This window comes from Pleurodeles waltl, chromosome 3_1, assembly GCF_031143425.1.
Source record: "Pleurodeles waltl isolate 20211129_DDA chromosome 3_1, aPleWal1.hap1.20221129, whole genome shotgun sequence".
In the NCBI taxonomy this organism is placed as follows: Eukaryota; Metazoa; Chordata; class Amphibia; order Caudata; family Salamandridae; genus Pleurodeles; species Pleurodeles waltl.
In genome coordinates, this window is record NC_090440.1 from 462,189,866 (window position 1) to 462,209,681 (window position 19,816).

Below are 19,816 nucleotides of genomic sequence, written 5' to 3' on the forward strand. Positions count from 1 at the left end.
TCTAAACGGTCAATTCAGTGAAGATACCCCATCTTTCCTTATTGTTTCATGCCACTAACTCAGTAATTCATTTTACTTGGGTCTCCCTATCACTTATGCAAATGGTACTCTCCTTTCAATTGGGCCTAAGGTCCGAAAGTGAAGTGGACTTCACCCTTACTCCAGCAGTATATAAGGGCAATGCAGAATCTGCTGGCTCTGAACATCTGTGCAAGCTAAAAACAATCAAATGGACATCCACCTCTTTAGGCTCCTTGGCCCAGGAAGCGGACAAGCATCTAAAAGCTTCCCTGAGAGCAGTAGGGTCAGCCAAAGATAAATGGGAGGCTTTCATTCACTCATACACCCAGCAATTTTCCAGAAATGTTGAATCTACTAGGAGATAAATCCCACCAGCTATAAAGAAGTTGAATACCTCAGATAGCCTAAAACAGCTAATGAGAAAAGTCAGTCAAGCACTTCGGCTGGTCCGTTGGTTTCCTGAACAAGAACGTCATCTCACCAACCTGAGACAAGCAAAATAAAAGCTGAAACAGGCTGTATTGGGAATCAGGAGGCACCATATCGAAAAATTCTGGGCCAAAATAATCTGGGGCATTAAACATAAAAATGCTAGCAAATTCTGGAACACGGTAAACATCCTAAATAACCCAGGAGACCCAGAATTGGATTTAAACATCTCAGAGGCAGATTGGGCACCCTTCTTGAAAGTTCACTTTCACCAAAACAGATGTGAAGAGGATCCATGTTCCCCAAAGAGTTCCAGGTCGACCCACCCGACTGATGACCCAGATTCCCACAATGCCAGCAGTGCAGGCAGCAAATTCAACATCACCCGGACAGGAAACCAATGACTAATATCCAGACAGGCTCCCTCATGCTATCTTTAAATTAGACCTGCACAGGTGAGCTGTAGTTATGGCCCCTCTCCTCAATCAGGCCCTGGCTGGTGAGCTAATCCCGGAATCCTGCAGGGGATCCATAACCTCTCCAATACACAAAGGCAGGGACAAATCGGACCCTAGAAACTATCGACTGATCATGCTTATTGACAATGAAGTGAAATATTTTGCTGGGGTTCTCCTCGAACATCTGATCGACTGGTCTGGTCAAAAATTAATAATTCTCCCAAACCAAACTAGGTTCACCAGTAACTCAGGTACAGATACCAACATCATGGCTCTAGCTCTCACACTTCATTCTTCAATGGCTGCAAATCTGACACTGTGCCTCTGCAAAATCCACCGTAACTTTTGAAAGCCATTGAGAACCTGTACACCAGTACGTGGGTCAGGATCAAGCTGAGCAATAGATTAAACCTATCCAGGAAGTGCTCAATGACCAGAGGCCTAAAACAGGCTGCATCTTGTCCCCCACTTTACCCAACCTCTTCATGGCCGATTTCTCAACAGCAGTCCCTTCCATCAACACCCACGGTCCACAACTGGGGATTAAGCAACTGTCGAACCTCCTATATGCGGATGACGTCGTACTACTCAGCAGAAAAAGGGTAGGCATGCAATGTCTCTTGAAAACCATGGAAGATTACTTCCTTAAGAAAGAGCTGCAAATTAACCCTAAAAGAACCACAATCATGATCCTAGGTCAGGGGTCCCTGAGGGGGGTGCAACCTGGGGATTAAGTGGGAGCAAACTTGAAGAAACAGCTACTTATAAATACCTGGGTCTTTTGTTTGACTGTCAGGTCTCCTTTCTCAAACACAAAGAAGAAATAAGACAGAAAGTGACCACTCTTTCTATGGGGCTCAGGACATTGTCAACCAAATTCAATAAGGATACGCTCAGTCCATTGTTAGACGTAGCCAGAGCTAAGCTGGTTCCTATGGTAGCCTTTGGAAGCTCTGCACTTTGTGACAGAGACTCCAAGGTTCCGGATGACACCATAGCGAGTACATACAGGCAAATGTTCAAGCTTCGAAGTTACACATCGCCGGCACAGATATGGCTGGAGCTTGGCTTACCCAAACAGCCTCTAGCAAGTCGCACAGCTTATATCAACCATTTCTACAAAATGAGAAGTGCAACCAGGAACACTATAAACTACAACATATGTGAGGAAATAACAATGAAGCCCTGTTCGCCGCCATGAAAATATCTTGACACCTCAATAAAGCAATTTAACATTGAGAGTTTATAGTCATCGGAGTGCAACCACAAGCTATTTAAATTCTTAACCAAAAAAGCAACAAAACATCTGTTTCTAATTGAAGATAAGACCAAGTTTGAGAAAAGGCACCATGTCTGGCTAGTTCTAAACAGCTATAAGAACCTAGCCCCCCAGCTATACCTAGGAGACGTCCTAATATACAGCATCAAGAGGAAATACTTACTTTAATGTCTGTGAGTCCTTCCAATGGGCAGATATGAGCGCCCATGACGCTTGGTCCACAAAAGATGAGGCCTGCCAACTCTGTGGGTTAGCACCCAAAACTGTGCCCCTCATGTTCTGCCTATGCATCAGGACCCTGAGGAATAGCTGTAGGCTTCTGCATCTGCTATGGGTACATCTGGGGGTCCGCACATGCAGACATGCACCCCTAAGTTGCCTCTACTCTGTCATTCAAAAACTGATCGCCCAAATGGTGATATATCTGGAGGGAGTGGAGTGTGCACTGGCTGATACACCCACTCAAGATCAAAGATATAGGATTCTCCTTCCTGCCAGGGTGCTATAACAACAACACCACAGAACTGAATGGGACTTGCACTTTTTTGGCATATATGCATTTTAGGACCGACGGTGATTTCACTTTTTAATTAGTATTGCAGCGATGGCCTCTCAGCCCCAGGGCAGGAACTCTCTGCATTCTAGGAACTGGAGGCTCTTTTAGCGGCGCTATTTTTAACGGGTAATGTGTGTCTCCATTTAAATTTCAGTGTAAAGGTTTTGATGATCTGAGCACTTAATACAATTATTCATTCAATAATTTGAAAGGTAAAACATCTTGTAAACTGATTTTGCTTTGTTTCTCAACTTTTCAAGTTTCAGACACAACCTGTTAGTTTTCTTTCTTATTTATTTCAAAACCTGTGAACCGATAGTTTTACACTTGTAAGAGAATGTACTGATGTGATAATTGTGTCACTAAGGCCCATATTTATACTTTTTGACGCAAAACTGCGCTAACGCCCACAGGTCCCTTAACGCCTGCCCTGACCCAGCCCTTACCCAGGCGCTAAAATCCGGCGCTAATGCGGGTTTTTTAGACCCGCCCACTCCTGGGCGTTATTTTTGCCCGGGAGTATAAATACGACACATATGCATCAGAGTCATTTTTTAAGACGGGAACGCCTAACTTGCATATCATTAACGCAAGGAAGGTGTTCACGCCAAAAAATGACGCTAACTCCATGAACTTTGGCGCTAGACGCGTCTAACGCCAAAGTATAAATATGGAGTTAGTTTTGCGTCTAATTTGCGTAGAAAAAAACGACGCAAATTCGGCGCAAACGGAGTATAAATATGGCCCTAAATCTATAAACAGAGGTGAAGAGTGGGAGAGGAGTGGGATTAAAAGAGTGAGACCATCCAGATAGTGACATGTTGATGAGGATTGATAATCTTGTCTCTAACAGATGGTCATCCCTGAAAAGACCAGGGTTTTATTCATGGTAGAGGTAGGGGTTAAACACCGTCCAAGATGTTAAGGAGGGATGATCATCTCTAATGAGTAGGGGAAGAGGTTTCTCCATGGGGGCAAAATGTTTTGCCTGTGGAGAAAAAATGCTAGCAAATGAATTTGCACGGATGTTTTCAGAGTTATCATTCCAAATAAATGTATGTATAATGTCTCACGATAATGGATTGCACAAACGTTTCCTGCAGCAGGTTTGAAGCAATCACCTGGAAATCCTTAACAAATTTTATTATCAGAACTTTGCACCCATGTGAGGCTGTAACGTGCAGTGGCAGAGGTCTGACTTTATTTTGTAAATTAGTGTGTAGCATGTTGTTTCATCTATAGTTGTCCTCATCATATAAGTCTTGGGGTAATAAAATATTTGCTCAATAGAATGTGTGCATAATTTTAAAAATTTTAACAAAAAACTATTCACCTGTTTCTTACTTGTCATGTTTTAACCTACAATATTGTTCTACAGAAAAGGAAGAAAAATATACACTGATTTTTAGAAACACATTCCCTCAATATTTCTTGTGGTTTAGTTAGTATTTAAGCTGTGTCTGAAATTGGTTTATTACTTGGTGAAGAGGGTATCCTAGTCAACATTATAAACACAATCTCTTTAGGCTAAAACACAGTTCCTAGTACCCTGGATATTTTTCCAGAGCATCTGCTTAAACTCTAAAGCTGTAGCACTAGCAGCATGGCTTTCCCAGAGAAATATATGTTAAGTTCAAACAGCACCAACGATTTTAAAGTTAGGAACACATCACAATAAAATGAACAAACCTATTTAGACACATTAACAAAGATGTAATCAGCAAAACACTAAAACAGTCAACATTGGATTAAGGGAACAAAAGATATACATTTTTTGAAAGGTATAAGGCCAAATGTGCCTAGAAACTGTGGCACACCAATATAAGGTATTAGTTTGTATTTGACTCGGAACTACGCACAATTTCAGCCAACTGAAAATGAAGCAGAGTTTGCATATTCCAAGCGGGTTCAACCGATCAAAGTTTTACAGTAAAACTTAGGGCCTAATTTAGAGTTTGGTGGACGGGTTACGCCTTCATTAATGTGACAGATATCCCGTTCACCATATTACGTCTTCCAAAAGGATATTATGGAATTGTAGTACAGTGGATGGAATGTACATCACGTTTGTGACAGATTAACCTCATCCCCAAACTCGTCTGATTTTAAAAGCTCAAAACCTCCCAGTGTGGTAATGTCCAAAGATGAAATCACTGAGGGACCCTGAATGGTGAATATATCATAGTTGAGCTTCCAATGAACATATGAGGTTTGGCACCGAAAAAGTAAAAGCTAAAGAAAGCTGCAATTCATAGCTGCTGAGGTCACCCCACTTCTGGGATAGGTTTGCTGCCTCATCCTTGTAACTCATTTGGTTTTTAAAATGGCAATCTGGAAGCTGTAGCGAGACAAGGCTTCATGAGGAGATATATCTTTACCAAAGGTACCTGTACCATGAGGTCCTGCTGAATAGGTTTTTAAAGTGGGCAATAGCTTTGAGCAGTATTAACTTGGCTTCATTGCCCATCAAGGTTACCGCCACCCGAGGGGTCCTCAGTACCTTATATCATTCTTTCAGAGTGTAGAAAATTTCCTACTTTTCTCCAACTGCAGGGTAAGGTTCTTTTGATCACTCCAGCTATGCAGACCTTAGATCAGTCCTCTAAGCACAAGATCTCTTTCAATCCATGGATTCTGCAGTGGTCAGCTAAACCTGTTTGGATTCGGGAGTCCTTCTGCTTTTTGGGTCTGTGGACCAGGCAAGAAGGAGGTCAACTGGTTTACAGTTAGTTAGCAATTCTAGTCCCCTGTTGTTATTAGAAGTTAGAAATCCTTAGATCTTTTACCAACCATCAATCAAAGTCTGCTTTATTCAGCAAGTTTTCTTCCAAGGTCCAGGATTATTCTGTGGAGTTGGTGGTGATGTGTTGGTCTTATTGTTTGTACACGTCAGTTACTGGAGAATTCTAACAACTCAATCATATTTACTCACAGATTCCTCACCTACTTTTGATGCACTTCTTGGATTCTGTAAACCTTCCTAATTTCCCTTGAAAAAAATGATTCCCTTCATCCTCCATGTCAGGGCACTCTGGCTCCTTGCTTTAACCATTCCCATATAAAAATGAGGTTTTGCTCCCTCTGTCAGGGCCAAAATGGGTTCTCTCTTCTGCTGTGGTCAGAGCCAGAGAATCTCTGAAGGCCAGGCAAACTTAGCATGTACAAGTAAAAGGAGAACTGATCAAAATCTTTCACCATTCAATTAGATTTTTGAAACTATGTGAAAAATAACTTTCTATTATTGTTCTAGTATTCTCTCTGGGAATTATATAAAATTATGCTTTCATTTGTAGCTAGGCATGTTCATTCAAAAGGAAGCTTTATCTAATAAGTGAATACAGCTTTTAGATCATTTTTCACATTGATAGCATACTGTTCTCGTTATGTAGCATGCCACAATGCTAAAGTAAAGCAGCCAGCCCTCTGGGCTTACACAGCACACTTTTGGGGTTATTTAGGTTGCCCAATATGTAAAAATGTATTTTTATCCACTGCCTAATGTTAGAGGTTGGGACTCTAGTTGGTAGAGCTTTGCACTCTGTCCGAGTAGGGACCACAAAGCTAACAGGACAAGTAAGATAAACACTAAAAGTTTACCTGTGCTCACTCTCTTGCAGCTTGGCACAGAGCAGTTAGGCTAAACTAAAGAGGCAATGTGTAAAGTATGTGTGGACACACATAGTAACACAGTGAGTACACCACAAAAGGACTCCATACCAGTTTAGGAAAATAGCCACTATTTATTGGAGTCAAACTAGACCTAAATGACAAAGGTACAACATGCATAATTCAAGTTATGGTTTTTTAAAGATTCACTCACAATGCAGATGAAGATCATAGCTCCAACACAAACTATCTGGTCCTGCTGGCCCGGGGCAAATTCAAAGTGCAGTCCCACCGCAATGGAAGCTGAGCACAGGGGTACGCAGACACGCTGACAGTACCTTTATTGTGTCAATGCTCGGTGACGATGTGTTGATCCAGAGGAAGGGAAGCGTTGCGATTCCTGGCGATGTGTTGTTTCCTGATCGGGCAATGTTGTTGATGTCTAGAAGCAAAGAGGACTTACTGGTTTCAATGTGTTGGTGCTGTGCCGGGCAAGCCAGGGCTGTGTTGTAAGATGGGGTAGTTGTGGCATGCAGTCAGCGAGCGGTGTCCGTGACTTTGGTAGAGGCAGCAGCAAAGCAGTGTTTCTGCAGCGGGATGCATCGGTTCCAAGTGATGCGCTGGTGTTGTTCCTTCAGTTCTTGTGTTGCAGAATCAACTCACCTCCAGGAGCTCAGGATTGGATTTAGCACCACTTGGCAGAGCAGAACTCACAGCAGAGGAGCCTAAGTGCTGGTAGCAAGATGCAGGTGAAGTCTTTGATGTCCCTGAGATTTCGAAAACAGGAGGCAAGCTCAGTCAGGCCCATGGACAAATTTTAGATTGCAGGATGTGGAGAGAGATACAGTACTCTCAAGAAGCAAGAAGTAGCAGGCAGAAGGCCAACACAGCAGAGTAAACAGCAAAGTGGCAGCTCCTCCTGACAGTCCGTGATCCTTCTTCCTGGTAGAATGTCTTCAGTCTAGAAGTGTTCCAAGTATATGATGTCAGAGGCCCAGTACAAATACCCAAATGTGCCTTTAAAATGGCAGAGACTAGACTTCAAAGAGTGGTTTTGAAGTGCCCTAGTTACCTTTCAGCCCAATCCAGTCTGTCAGAGGGTCTGTGGGCGGGTCATCAGTCCTGTGTATGTGGTCAGACCACTAACCTTTTAAGTGTAAGTGAGAGCCCCTCCACCCTTCCTGCCCAGGAAGACCCATCAGTATGCAGATGGTATGAAGGGGCAGTTGAGTGTTCTATATTTATGGCTGTCTGGATGGAATGCACAAAGGTAGCTGTCACCTAACATTACACAGACCACACATAGATTGGAGGCAGGCTAAGGCATAGGTTGGGTAAAGTAAGAAAATGCCAGTTTTCTAAAAGTAGCATTTCAAGACCTACAATTTAAAAATTAACATTAACAAAATATGAATTTTTAAATTATGAGCTCAGAGACACCAAACTCCATGTATCTATCTTTTCCGAAATGGAAATTACACATAGAAGATGTTTAAGGCAATCACCCTATCAGCCTATGGGAGAGATAGTTCTTGCAATAGTGAAAACTAAATTGGAGAGTTTTGTAACTACCTGGACATGTGAAATTCAAAAGTACATGTCCAACCTTTTAAAAATACACTGCCCTTGGCGCTAACCAGGGCCTACTTATGGGTGAGTTACATGTTATAAAAAGGCAGATCTGGGCCTGGCAAGTGGGCACACTTGCCAGGTCGAAATGGCAGTTGAAACTGCACAACCAGGCTCTGTACTGGAAGGCCTGAAACGTGGTTGAAAGGCTTCCATACTGGGTGGCGCAACCAGTGCTGCAGGCCCACTAGTAGCATTTGACTTACAGTCCCTGGGCACACATATTGCTCTTTACAAGGGACTTACTAGTAAATCAAATATGCCAATCATGAAGAAGTCAATGTTACCATGTTTTAAACACAGAGCACATGCACTTTAGTACTGGTCATCAGTGAAATGTGCTCAGAGTCTTAAAGCCAACAAAAACAGGTTCAGAAAAAGAGAAGAAGGAATGCAAAACTTCTGGGGGTGACCCTGCATAAAGGGCCATTTCCAAACCCAACTCTTCTAATCATGTTTTATTTATTTTACAGTCATAATTAACCAGATAAATCTATTGCAATCCAAATGTCAAACATATCCTTTATATCTTCAGATTTCAAAATCTACTTTCTAGCAAAGTATTCATTTCAAAATCCATTATTGCAACAGAAAATAGTTAAAGGTACGATACACCATGGCTTATTCTCTAATTGAAAAGACAACAAATGTTTTAATTTTTTAGACATACCTTGGACTATCTATGTCAAACACCACTTTGTTGAGAAGATCACCTGGCTGCAGAAAGCGCTTTATGTCCCCAAGCAATTTGTCTCTGGAAGAAGAGAAAGGGTTATTCGAAGGTTAAATGTGAAATATCACAGACAATATGTCCATCTGGTTCAAGATGTCTCACAACTTGAATAAAAGTTTATTCCATTTCACTCCTCTCTCAATGTGCATATATTCTAGCATATTTACAATTTCTTTCAACATCGAGACTCATCAGTGACAGTGCATGCGAAGTTAAAGTCTATGTTAACAGATATAAATGTAGACACAGAAAGAACTTCAATTTGGTCACAATACCAGTTTATTTAGGTTTATAGAAAAAAAGCATTGAAATGGCACTGTAACAAGCAGTGTAGCATAGACTGACAGTGCAACAGGAATTCAGTGAGAATATGCGTTTAATCCATTTCTTGCAAATATTTGTTCTGATTTGAAGCACTGGACCCATCTCCAAAACCATAACGCCGGGGGCAATATTCTAACAGTCTTTCAAAATGGTTCAGGGTTTCAATCAGATGTTCTTTGAACATAATTCTACAAGCCATTGTGTGCCCAAGAGGGAAAGAAGGTGAAAAGTATTTGACAAGTGCAATTAGAGGTTCTTCAAAACTCAGCACGATCCATGAGAAATGTATTAAGTTTAAGTATGCTTCAAAGACATACAAGTGCTTAATAGTTTTAAAGTTTTAGTAAAAGTGCTTAGAAAACGTAAATGCGTAAATAATGCATTGGAATGGCAAAGAAAAGAGGTACTGCTCTGATAGCAAGCAACTATAAGATCTTTAGGCCATGAGTACCAGCAGCGTGGCTGCAAAAAGTTGTCACAATTTGTATCTTTTGCGACTACAAACTATTTGAGAAGCACACCTATGGACTAAGAGGTTAGTTCATAAATAGCAATTCGGTGGGGGTAACAGGTGGACCTGCTAAAATGAATATTATCTGGGTAGGTTGCAAATTCAGAATACTTCGAATTGGATGCAGACATGGATGGCTGCCTGCAAGGGACAGCAGCCCACAATTCCTCTCTTCCCATTTCAAAACAGACATTTTTAAAGCAGAGTGATTTCCTTCCTTAAAAAGAAGTTTCTTTTCATAAAAAATATTTTCAATTTTGGAAAACTTCAGTGAGCGTTGGCTACTGTCCCTGAAGCTGTCACCCAATATGCAAAGAGTAAAGGTCCCTATGGAACCCCTTCCCTATTGTAAATGAGTTACTACTTCAACTTGGCAGTCAGTACATTTTCAGTGGTTTGTGACGTGAATTCATGTCCATACAATTGTTTATACAATACCGAAATAGTATTCAGAAAGGATGCCGAAAAACATACCCCTTTCAAATACAAAATTGGTTATAATATCTAACCACATTTTAAGATTCAGAAAAGTCACTTTACTACGCACTTACAAGTAAATTAAATGTGCCAGTTGGGTGCACTCCAATGTTATCATGTTTTAAGGACTTCAGCACTAACAGAAATAAAATGTGCAGAGCCCTAAAAGCCAACAAAAATGGGTTCCGAAAGGAGGGTAAAGCATAAAAGTTTGGGGATTGCCTGCAGGAAGGGCCAAGTCCAACACTTCATATGCAGAATAAAAGACGATGCTTCAAAATGCCGTAGGCATCTGTGGAGAGATAAAGGGCCTCATTCCAAGTTTGGCTGGCGGCGGGCGCCGCCAGCCAAACGGGAACCGCCAAATGGCCGCTCCGCGGTCAGGTGACCGCGGATGCCATTCTGGCTTTCCCGCTGTGCCGGCGGGCAACCGCCAAAAGAGCGCCCGCCGGCCCAGCGGGAAAGGCCCTGCAACGAGGAAGCCGGCTCCGAATGGAGCCAGCGGAGTTGCAGGGGTGCAGTTGCACCCGTCGCGATTTTCACTGTCTGCTAAGCAGACAGTGAAAATCTGTATGGGGCCCTGTTAGGGGGCCCCATGACACCCGTTCCCGCCATCCTGTTTCTGGCGGTGAAAACCGCCAGAAACAGGCTGGCGGGAAGGGGGTCGGAATCCCCATGGCGGCTCTGCAAGCAGTGCCGCCATGGAGGATTCCCCCAGCCGGGGGAAATCCGGCGGGAAACCGCCGGACCCGGCTGGGCGACGCCGCGGTCGGAATACTAACTGAAGCACCGCCAGCCTGTTGGCGGTGCTTCAGCCGGCCTCGCCAGGGTCAGAATGAGGCCCAAAGACTGGGCTATTAGTGCATAGGAGACACTGGAATGAATGAAAAGTGATAAGAAGATACGAGGAAGCAGATTAGCAATCGGGTATACAGTGACAGATTGCAACAGCAAGTGCCCTCTCTTGATGCACCAGCACCAGTTTCAACCTTGCCTCTTCACTAGTTGCTTTGTATTTCTCTGTAGGTGAGCCTGGGCCCTATAGTGTATCCTGCAGTCCATCACACGTTTGCAACTACCCTCAAGGAGCCTTTTAGAATTCTACTAGTTGGCCTGCTGCACTGGCAGAATAACATCTACAGCTCTATCAGCATCTCTGCAAGGGCAACTTTGCCTTTCTTTTGGGTATGACAGACAACACCATACCTTTTTTTGTGACTATCAGTCCCACAAAATAGGGATTACCTTTGACCAACCTGGCCCTCCCCTACAAAGCTCCCTCTACAGGTGCCCTAACAGTGTGCTAGAATATGGGGGCACAAAGATATATAGATAATCTTCATTGCTTGATTAATAGAAACCATTGCAATATAGGGCATACTAAAACAGCAATAGTGGACGGATGAACCCACTACAAAAGTCTACAAGCATTTGCAATGCAAAGGGTCTCGCATTTGATCGAGTTAGTACTATTAGCATTGTAAACTCCTAACTGGACTTTTTTTTCCATACAAATTGAAAGAAAAAAAATTTGCACAATAGTGTTATGTAAAACGCAGCATGATTTTGCTGCTTGGAAAATAAAAAGATAAAGTAGTCCGGTAACCATACTGAAAACTTGGAGTCTCGTATGTTTTCAGTAGTTGGCCGGTACACTCTAGGAGGGCTAAACGCCAAAAAAGGCATGACGTATGCATGCCTTTCACTAATGAAATCAAGCGTATTTTAAAATGGCAAGCCCACAAACCAGTGAAAGTGACAGGCGTGACATTGGTGTGGTTAAAAGCGCAAAGAAAGATTACAACAGGGATATAGTGCTTGTGCACTCAACTCTAAAAAGTTAAGACCTAAAAATACATGAATACAGTGGGGGCAGAAATTATGTCAAAGACTAATTAAGGACCCAAGTCTAGTACAGCTGATGATACATCTTCATATTCATACTCAGATAAAAAACAATCATATGCAAGATCATAAATACGTTTTAAAAGTTTGATTTCATGAGAGGGTGATAATGCCTAAAACACAGCCTGTCATTTTCATAATGCAAAAGTAAGAACTAAGGACAAATCTTTGACCAGGGCACTCTGCATTCTGGTTACTGCTACTCAGACAATTACACTGAGTCAGCCATAGCCAGCTTCTTATGAAACAGCCTTAAACTCTTCACTTCCCTACAACAGTATGGAATTGACTCGCCAATGAGCCAACTTATTACAGCCAGTCTGCAAGAACGGACATTATGAAGTAAAAAATGCTGTTTAAACAGATTTTCATTTTCCAGGCCCAGAGACGGGAAGGTACAGAGGGCATGCAACAAAGTTTCTCTGTTATGGCCACATAAATGGAAACATTGGCCGGGATACTGCTTTTGTCCAAGAGGATCCTGCGTCTTTGGCATTGAAGAACCCCATTCAATATAACAAGAACTGATGTCTTACATAGATAGCATTTTCTGTGAGATATCCTTGTGGGTACAGAGTCAAATACGACCCCAGAACTGCCTACGCGTGCCATCTGTTAGCCAAAGAGACCTTGTCTGTGATGAGCAATAAGGAGTGAACAGATATGTTAACTAATCTGTTAAATGCAGACTTCTCTATGCTACACTTCCATGCTTCTTCCATGACCAAGCCTTGAATGACTTGATTTAGGTAGCTTCCCCATGTTCCTTTTCTATTGCTGGTTTGTTGATCCTGCACTTCTTGCCAGCAGGAATAATTAATGGAGGTAGTCTCTGTGGACCGTAGCCTCTAGTATGTTTTAATAAAGGCTCCCTTACACTGGAAGACCTGAGTTTTTTAGGCCAAATTCCAGCCTGACCTGGGCCAGGCAAACACTTTTTGCAATGTTGGAAACAGCCTTGTTCACTTTAATTTGACTTTTATTTAATAGAAGGATCTCCTGGCCACAGTCTCTCAAGTCTTTCCAGTGGGTGGTTTGCCCACTGCTTTATCCTGGGGAGTGCAAAGCCACAGTCTCTCAAGTCTCTCCAGTGGGTGGTTTGCCCACTGCTTTATCCTGGGGAGTGCAAAGCTACAGTCTATCAAGTCTCTCCAGTGGGTGGTTTTCCCACTGCTTTATCTTGGGGAGTGCAAAGCCACAGTCTCTCAAGTCTTTCCAGTGGGTGGTTTGCCCACTGCTTTATCCTGGGGAGTGCAAAGCGACAGTCTCTTAAGTCTTTTCAGTGGGTGGGTTGCCCACTGCTTTATCCTGGGGAGTGCAAAGCCACAGTCTCTCAAATGGATGTATCTCTCTACTGGTTCTGTAGGGGGCTTTGTGCCCAGAGTGCTTCATCCTGCCAAGGACAGAGGTAGTGAATGTATCTCTCCACTGGTTCTGGAGGGGGCTTTGTGCCCAGAGTGCTTCATCCTGCCAAGGACAGAGGTAGTGGATGTATCGTTCCACTGGTTCTGGAGGGGGCTTTGTGCCCAGAGTGCTTCATCCTGCCAAGAACAGAGGTAGTGGATGTCTTTCTCCACTGGTTCTGGAGGGGGCTTTGTGCCCAGAGTGCTTCATCCTGCCAAGGCCAGAGGTAGTGGATGTATCTCTCCACTGGTTCTGGAGGGGGCTTTGTGCCCAGAGTGCTTCATCCTGCCAAGGACAGAGGTAATGGCTGTATCTCTCCACCTAAAGTGATGCATCATTGAAGCTGCCCAGGCTCCTGGAACTCACCACCAGCCTCGGGCGACTGACCACTGGGGATGGCAGCCATGTCTGCGGTGGTGCCACTGGCTCAGGATGTCACGGGGCCGCTGGCGGTGCTTGCGGCGGTGTCAGTCGCGCCAGTGCTTGCGGCATGCTCTGTGGCAGCGGTGCTGGGGCGGGCTCTGTGGGAGTGGTGCTGGCGGCGGGCTCTGTGGGAGTGGGGCTTGCTGCGGGCTCTTTGTGAGCGGTGCTGGCGGCGGGCTCTGTGGCAGCGGTGTTTGCGGCGTGCTCTGTGGGAGCGGTGCTGGCGGCGGGCTCTGTGGCGGCGGTGCTGGCGGCAGGCTCAGTGACTGCGGTGCTGGTGGCGGGCTCAATGACAGCTGTGCTGGTGGCGGGCTCTGTGGCGGTGCAGATGGCGGTGCAGGTTGGCATTGACATGGACAGAAGGTGTCACACTAGTCCCTCAGTCGGTGCCACCATGCCCTCTCCTGACCTGCCCTTCAGTTTCTGGCCCTTCCCCACCTTGGATGGTGGCGCTGCTGTCTTGCCACTATCCCCCTTCGGTTTCCCTGAGCCCTTGGTGGCAGGTGTTTTCAGCTTCTCCCTCCAGGATGTGGGCAACGTTTAAAGTTTTGCAAGTGGCGGAATGTCCTTGCCTTCGCTCCGAAGCACACTGTCAGCCCTGATGGTTGTCACACTCCAATAGCCCGCAGTTGCTGGCCCCACTGTGCCTGGTGATGTGGTGGCTGAGGTGCTGGGTTGGGACCTGGAAAGCCTGGCCCTAGGGAACGGGCGGGGGGGAGGTGTAGGGAAGAGGTCAATATTAGCCAGGAAAAGTTTTTTAGACACACTGAGACGGGTAGATGGAGGGGGTTTGGGAGTGGAGGAAGAGGTAGTGGTTGTAGGAGGTGCACGTCTGCTGAATTTGGGTGAGGGTGCATGGGCTGGAGGCTGTTGTAAGGTGGATGGCTGTTGGGTGGGTGTGTGCCTGCGTTTGTGTAGTTTGGGAGGAGGGCTCACAGACACACTGGTAGAGGACACAGGGGATGTGTGAATGGTAGTGGGGTGGTGAGTGTACGTGAGTGGTGTGTGGTGATGGGCGTGCTGGTGATGGAGGAAGTGGCTGAAGATGTAGTGCATGCAGGTGTGAGCGGAGACGAGACTGGGAGGGAGGGTGGAGGGAGACGTGGAGGAGGGGGACAGTGCAGGCAGTGGATGTTGGTATGTCTGCATGGGTATGATGCTTGTGTGAGTGCCTGTGGGATGTGTGGTGCTTATGTTTGCCTGAGCCACTTTTGTGTGTTGAGGTGTGTGCATGCTGGTCTGATGGTGTGCTTGGGATAGGCTGAGGTACAGGGGATTGGGTCTGGGTGGAGGAAGTTGGAGGGGGGAGGCTGGACACAGGGATAATGGCTGCCATCAGTGCTGAAGCCAGAGCATGAAATGCTCTCTGTTGGGCCGCCTGGCCAAAATGAATGCCCTCCAGGTATGCGTTTGTTTGTTGCAAATGCCTCTCAACACCCTGGATGGCATTCAGAATGGTAGACTGTGAGGAATTTCAGGAGGTCAATAGCCTCCTCACTGAGGGCAACAGGGCTGACTGGGGCAGGGCCTGAGGTGCCTGGAGCAAAGGAGATGCCCACCCTCCTGGGTGAGCGGGCACAGGACACACGCTGATGGGCTGCTGGGAGGGCAGTGCTGGTGGGGGGGGTTGTGGCTGTACCAGTGGATGCGGGGGGCACAGAGGAAGCCCACCACCGCAAGGGAGCTCCCATAAGTGGAGGAGTCGCTGTTGTTGCTGTCACCTCCTGTCCCCGCTGTGGAGCTCCCCTCACCCTCCGTCCCACTGGTGGCTTCAGACTCCGTTGTTTCACCCTCCAGGGCCAAGTGGGATGCAGCTCCCTCCTGCTCTGGTGCCACTGCTCCTCTGCCAGATGATGCTATTGCGCACAAGAACAGGGAGACCACAAAAAGGGGGGGGAAAGACAGAAGAAAGACATGCTCAGTGCATGCAATACCACTACCGTTGGCAGACACTACAGACACAGCAGAACTCAGCAGTACGCGATGCACTAACAGTTCCTAGATTATTCACAAGGCCATGGGGTACAAGGCCTATGCCAGATTTCTGCACACATGGAAGTCACAGGAGCCTGACTAGGTGTAGATGTCTATTACCACTGGGGTACCACATAGCCTGACTCACAATGGACCTTGCCTACAAACTTCGCCCTGGCCTAGGGGAACCCACTGCCCACCTCCCCCACCCAGACACCTCGTAATGTGTGCAGGGTCAGATGAATGTGTCTGTACTCACCCCCTTGTGGCTTCTGTGATCCCCTCAAGTGCCCATCCAACTCCGGATACGCCACCGCCAGTATCAGGAACATAAGGGGGGTCATGGTGCGACGGGCACCCCTCCCACGTTGGGAGGCCATCCCCAGCTGGGCCTCCGCCATCTTCTTGCTCCAGAGGCGAATGTTCTCCCATCTTTTCCGGCAGTGTGTGCTCCGACTGTGGTGGACCCCCAGGGTCCGGACTTCCTTGGCGATGGCACGCCAAATATCCTTCTTCTGGTGGGCGCTGACCTACAGGAATAGTACAGGGGAAAAGGTAAATCTTTCACCGTCCAGACCGTCATAGTCATTGGCCCACGTTCCCACCCTTGCCCTGATGCACAGACACTCACTGTCCGCTCATGCAGGGCCCAGTCCCCCCCATGTATCTTCCATCCACACCACTCCAAACAGCCATTGCCCATGCAGCATGTTCACAGTGTACTCACCTGTTTGTCTGGAGGACCGTAGAGTAGCGTGTACTGAGGACCCCATCCACTAACTTCTCCAACTCCTCCGCAGTGAAGGCAGGGGCCCTTTCGCCAGACACATGAGCCATCGTGGATTCCAGACTGAGGTCACAGCCGCACTTGCAGTGTAGGTCCTCTCCTGTTGAAGGTCAGGTATCAAGTGAGTGAACAAAGAGAAAATGGCGGTCACGTCCGCGGCCGTGGGTACCGTCACCGCCGGCGTACATCGTCATTGGCTCTTCAGACCCATAGGGTCCAATGTTAACCAATGCAGGATTGCGCCGCAGTCTTTGACCGCCTACTGCGATGGTGTAGAACGCCAGCGCAGTTACCTCATACCCCCTTGTCCCACCTTACAGGTCAGGCAGCGGCCATTTCAGGGGGCCACATGGCAAGAATAATAACTGCGTCACACCTATGTAGGCCTTGTATACACACAGTAACAGGCACATTGCGGATTAATAAATGTGTGATAATGACACTCTCTGCTCGCTGTTCTCGTCCATAGGGCACGTCCGCTGGGGCAGGTGATGAGATGGTGGCATCCTCCAGTGTACAGACTGCTGGTGGACCTGTCGACAATGGAAGAGAGACACATAATAGTCACCTACAGACGTGCAACAATCCATGAACTGTGTGCCCAGTTGGAGCCAGACCTGATGTCAGCTACCCGCCATCCCACAGGGATCGCCCCTCTAGTGCAGTTCCTGTCAGTACTCCATTTCCTGGCAAGTGGGTCTTTTCAAACAACAGTGGCCATTGCATCAAGGATGTCCCAGACAATGTTCTCTAACGTGTGGTCTAGTGTGTTGTCTGCCCTGCTGAAACACATGCGCAGCTACACAGTTTTACCTCAGGTTGAGGATTTGCCTACAGTGAAAGGTGACTTGTATGCCCTGGGACATATCCCCAACATCATAGGTGCCATTGATGGGACACATGTGGCCTTGGTACCCCCCGCAGGAGTGAACAGGTGTACAGAAACAGGAAGGGCTACCATTCAATGAATGTGCAGATGGTGTGTTTGGCCGACCAGTACATCTCCCATGTGAATGCCAAGTTTCCTGGCTCAGTGCATGACGCTTACATTCTGAGGGAATAGCAGCATCCCTTATGAGATGGGGCAACTCCAGAGGCACCATGTGTGGCTAATAGGTGAGGACAAGGACCCTATACCCTGAGAATAGTTGTCTGGGTCTGGGGTTGTCCCTACGAGTTAGTGTGTGTATAACAGTTGTCCCTCGACATTTGCAGGTGACTCTGGGTACCCCAACATGTCATGGCTACTGACCCCAGTGAGAAATCCCAGTACAAGGGCAGAGGAACGCTAGAATGAGGCACATGGGTGTACTAGGAGGATTATAGAAAGAACCTTCGGCCTCCTGAAGGCCAGGTTCTGGTGCCTCCATATGACAGGTGGTTCTCTCTACTACTCACCAAAGAAGGTGTGCCAGATCATTGTGGCCTGCTGTATGCTGCACATCCTGGCTTTGCAACGCCAGGTGCCTTTTCTGCAGGAAGATGGTCCAGCTGGAGGTCTTGTGGCAGCTGTGGAGCCTGTGGACAGTGAAGAAGAGGAGGCAGAAGAAGAGGATATCGACAACAGAAACAATGTTATCCAGCAATACTTCCAGTGAGACACAGGCAAGAAGATATCACTGCCTCACACATCTCATACAATTGTTTGAACTATCATAAGTCTGTCACTTTCACCCAGTGTATGGACCCTGACTTGTCACTTTGCCTTTCCATTTCACAGATGTGGGTCCCACTGTGTGACCTCTGCTATATTTCCTCATGGACTAGAGCTGTGTTACATCGGTATGTTGACAAACAAATTGGCATTGCTATATTCCATAGTTATTATAAATACACATTTGTGAAAGCACAGACTGACTCCAGATTGTTTTGTGATTGATGTGTGTTTATTTTTGTGCAAATAAGTGGAGGGGGTTGTAAAATGGTCAGGGGTGATGGTGGAGGAATGTCCATGGCAGAGTCCAGTCTATTTGTCTAACAGGTGCATTGTCCAAAGGGGCATAGGAAGTGGAGCTAGGGCAGTTTAAGGATGGACAGGGTGACAAAGTGGGACAGAAGCATGACATTCAGGGGGGTCTCATTTCCTGGCGGGGGTCTTGGCAATGCTCTCTGTCTTGTTCCTGGATCTCAGGGACCGTTTGCCGGGTGGCTCTCCATCTGCAGGGAGTGGGGTGCTGGTGTCGTGGTCCTGTGGCGGTGCCTCCTGTCCACTAGTGCAGGCGGAAATGTTGGGCTGTTCATCATCCAGGCTAGTGTCAGGGGCACCTTGTTGTGCCACAGTGTCCCTCCTGGTGTTGACAAAGTCCTGCAGCACCCCTACAATGGTGACCAGGGTAGTGTTGATGGACTTGAGTTCCTCCCTGATCCCCAGATAGTGTTCCTTCTGCAGCCGCTGGGTCTCCTGAAAGTTGGCCAGTACCGTTGCCATCGTCTCCTGGAATGATGGTACGCTCTCATGATGTTGGAGAGGGCCTCGTGGAGAGTGGGTTCCCTGGGCCTGTCCTCCCCCTGTCGCACAACAGTCCTCCCAGTTCCCCTGTTTTCCTGTGCCTCTGTCCCCTGAACTGTGTGCCCACTGCCCCCAGGTCCCTGATTTTCTTGGGGTGGTGGGTTTGCCTGGGTTCCCTGTAGTGGTGGACACACTGCTGCTTGACAAGTCCCGGGACAGAGGGATGGGCCCGCTGGGTGGGTGCTGTGCTGGTGTTTCCAGAGGGGGGAGGCTCTGTGGTGGCTTGTGCCAGTGTCAGGGGAACCGACTGTCCCGATGTCCCAGATGGGCCGGGCTGGTCATCTTGATCCAGTTGTACAGAGCTGCTGTCATCACTGTGGGCCTCTTCTCTGGGGGGAGTGGATATGTCTGGAACCTCCTGTCCGGTGACGTTGGGTAGGGGTCCTGTAGGGGTGTAAAGGCATGAATATTGCATCTGTGTGTGCTATCGTGTGCAATGGGTGAGTGATCCTGTACTCCAGTGCTTGCATTCATGTCTAGGTCCTTATGTGATATTTGGTTTGGGGTCTGTGTGGGTATCTGTAGTGGACATACTTTGGTGATGGGTGTCCATGCTTTGGTGTTGCATGCAGGGCTTGGTGTTGGGATGGGTGGTTTTTGATAGTGGGACATATGTGAGGTGTTGGAGTGATGGGGGTAAGGGTGAGGGTGGGGGTATGTGATGGCATGCAGGTAGAGTGGGGGATATAGTAGTTAAGAGTTGGCTTACCAGAGTCCATTCCTCCTGCTACTCCTGCGAGGCCCTCAGAATGCAGTATTGCCAAGACTTGCTCCTCCCATGTTGTTAGTTG

The 19,816-nt window shown here is 46.8% G+C and overlaps 1 protein-coding gene across 1 annotated transcript in view; it reads right to left on the bottom strand.

The window, feature by feature from the left end:
* The window catches only part of AGBL1 (AGBL carboxypeptidase 1), a 2,739,156-nt gene that overhangs the window by 1,697,885 nt on the left and 1,021,455 nt on the right, over window positions 1–19,816 (bottom strand). Inside the window, exon 12 of the mRNA XM_069221447.1 lies at window positions 8,649–8,732. Coding sequence (XP_069077548.1) covers window positions 8,649–8,732 — 84 coding nt within the window. The remainder of the gene's footprint in view (window positions 1–8,648; window positions 8,733–19,816) is intronic.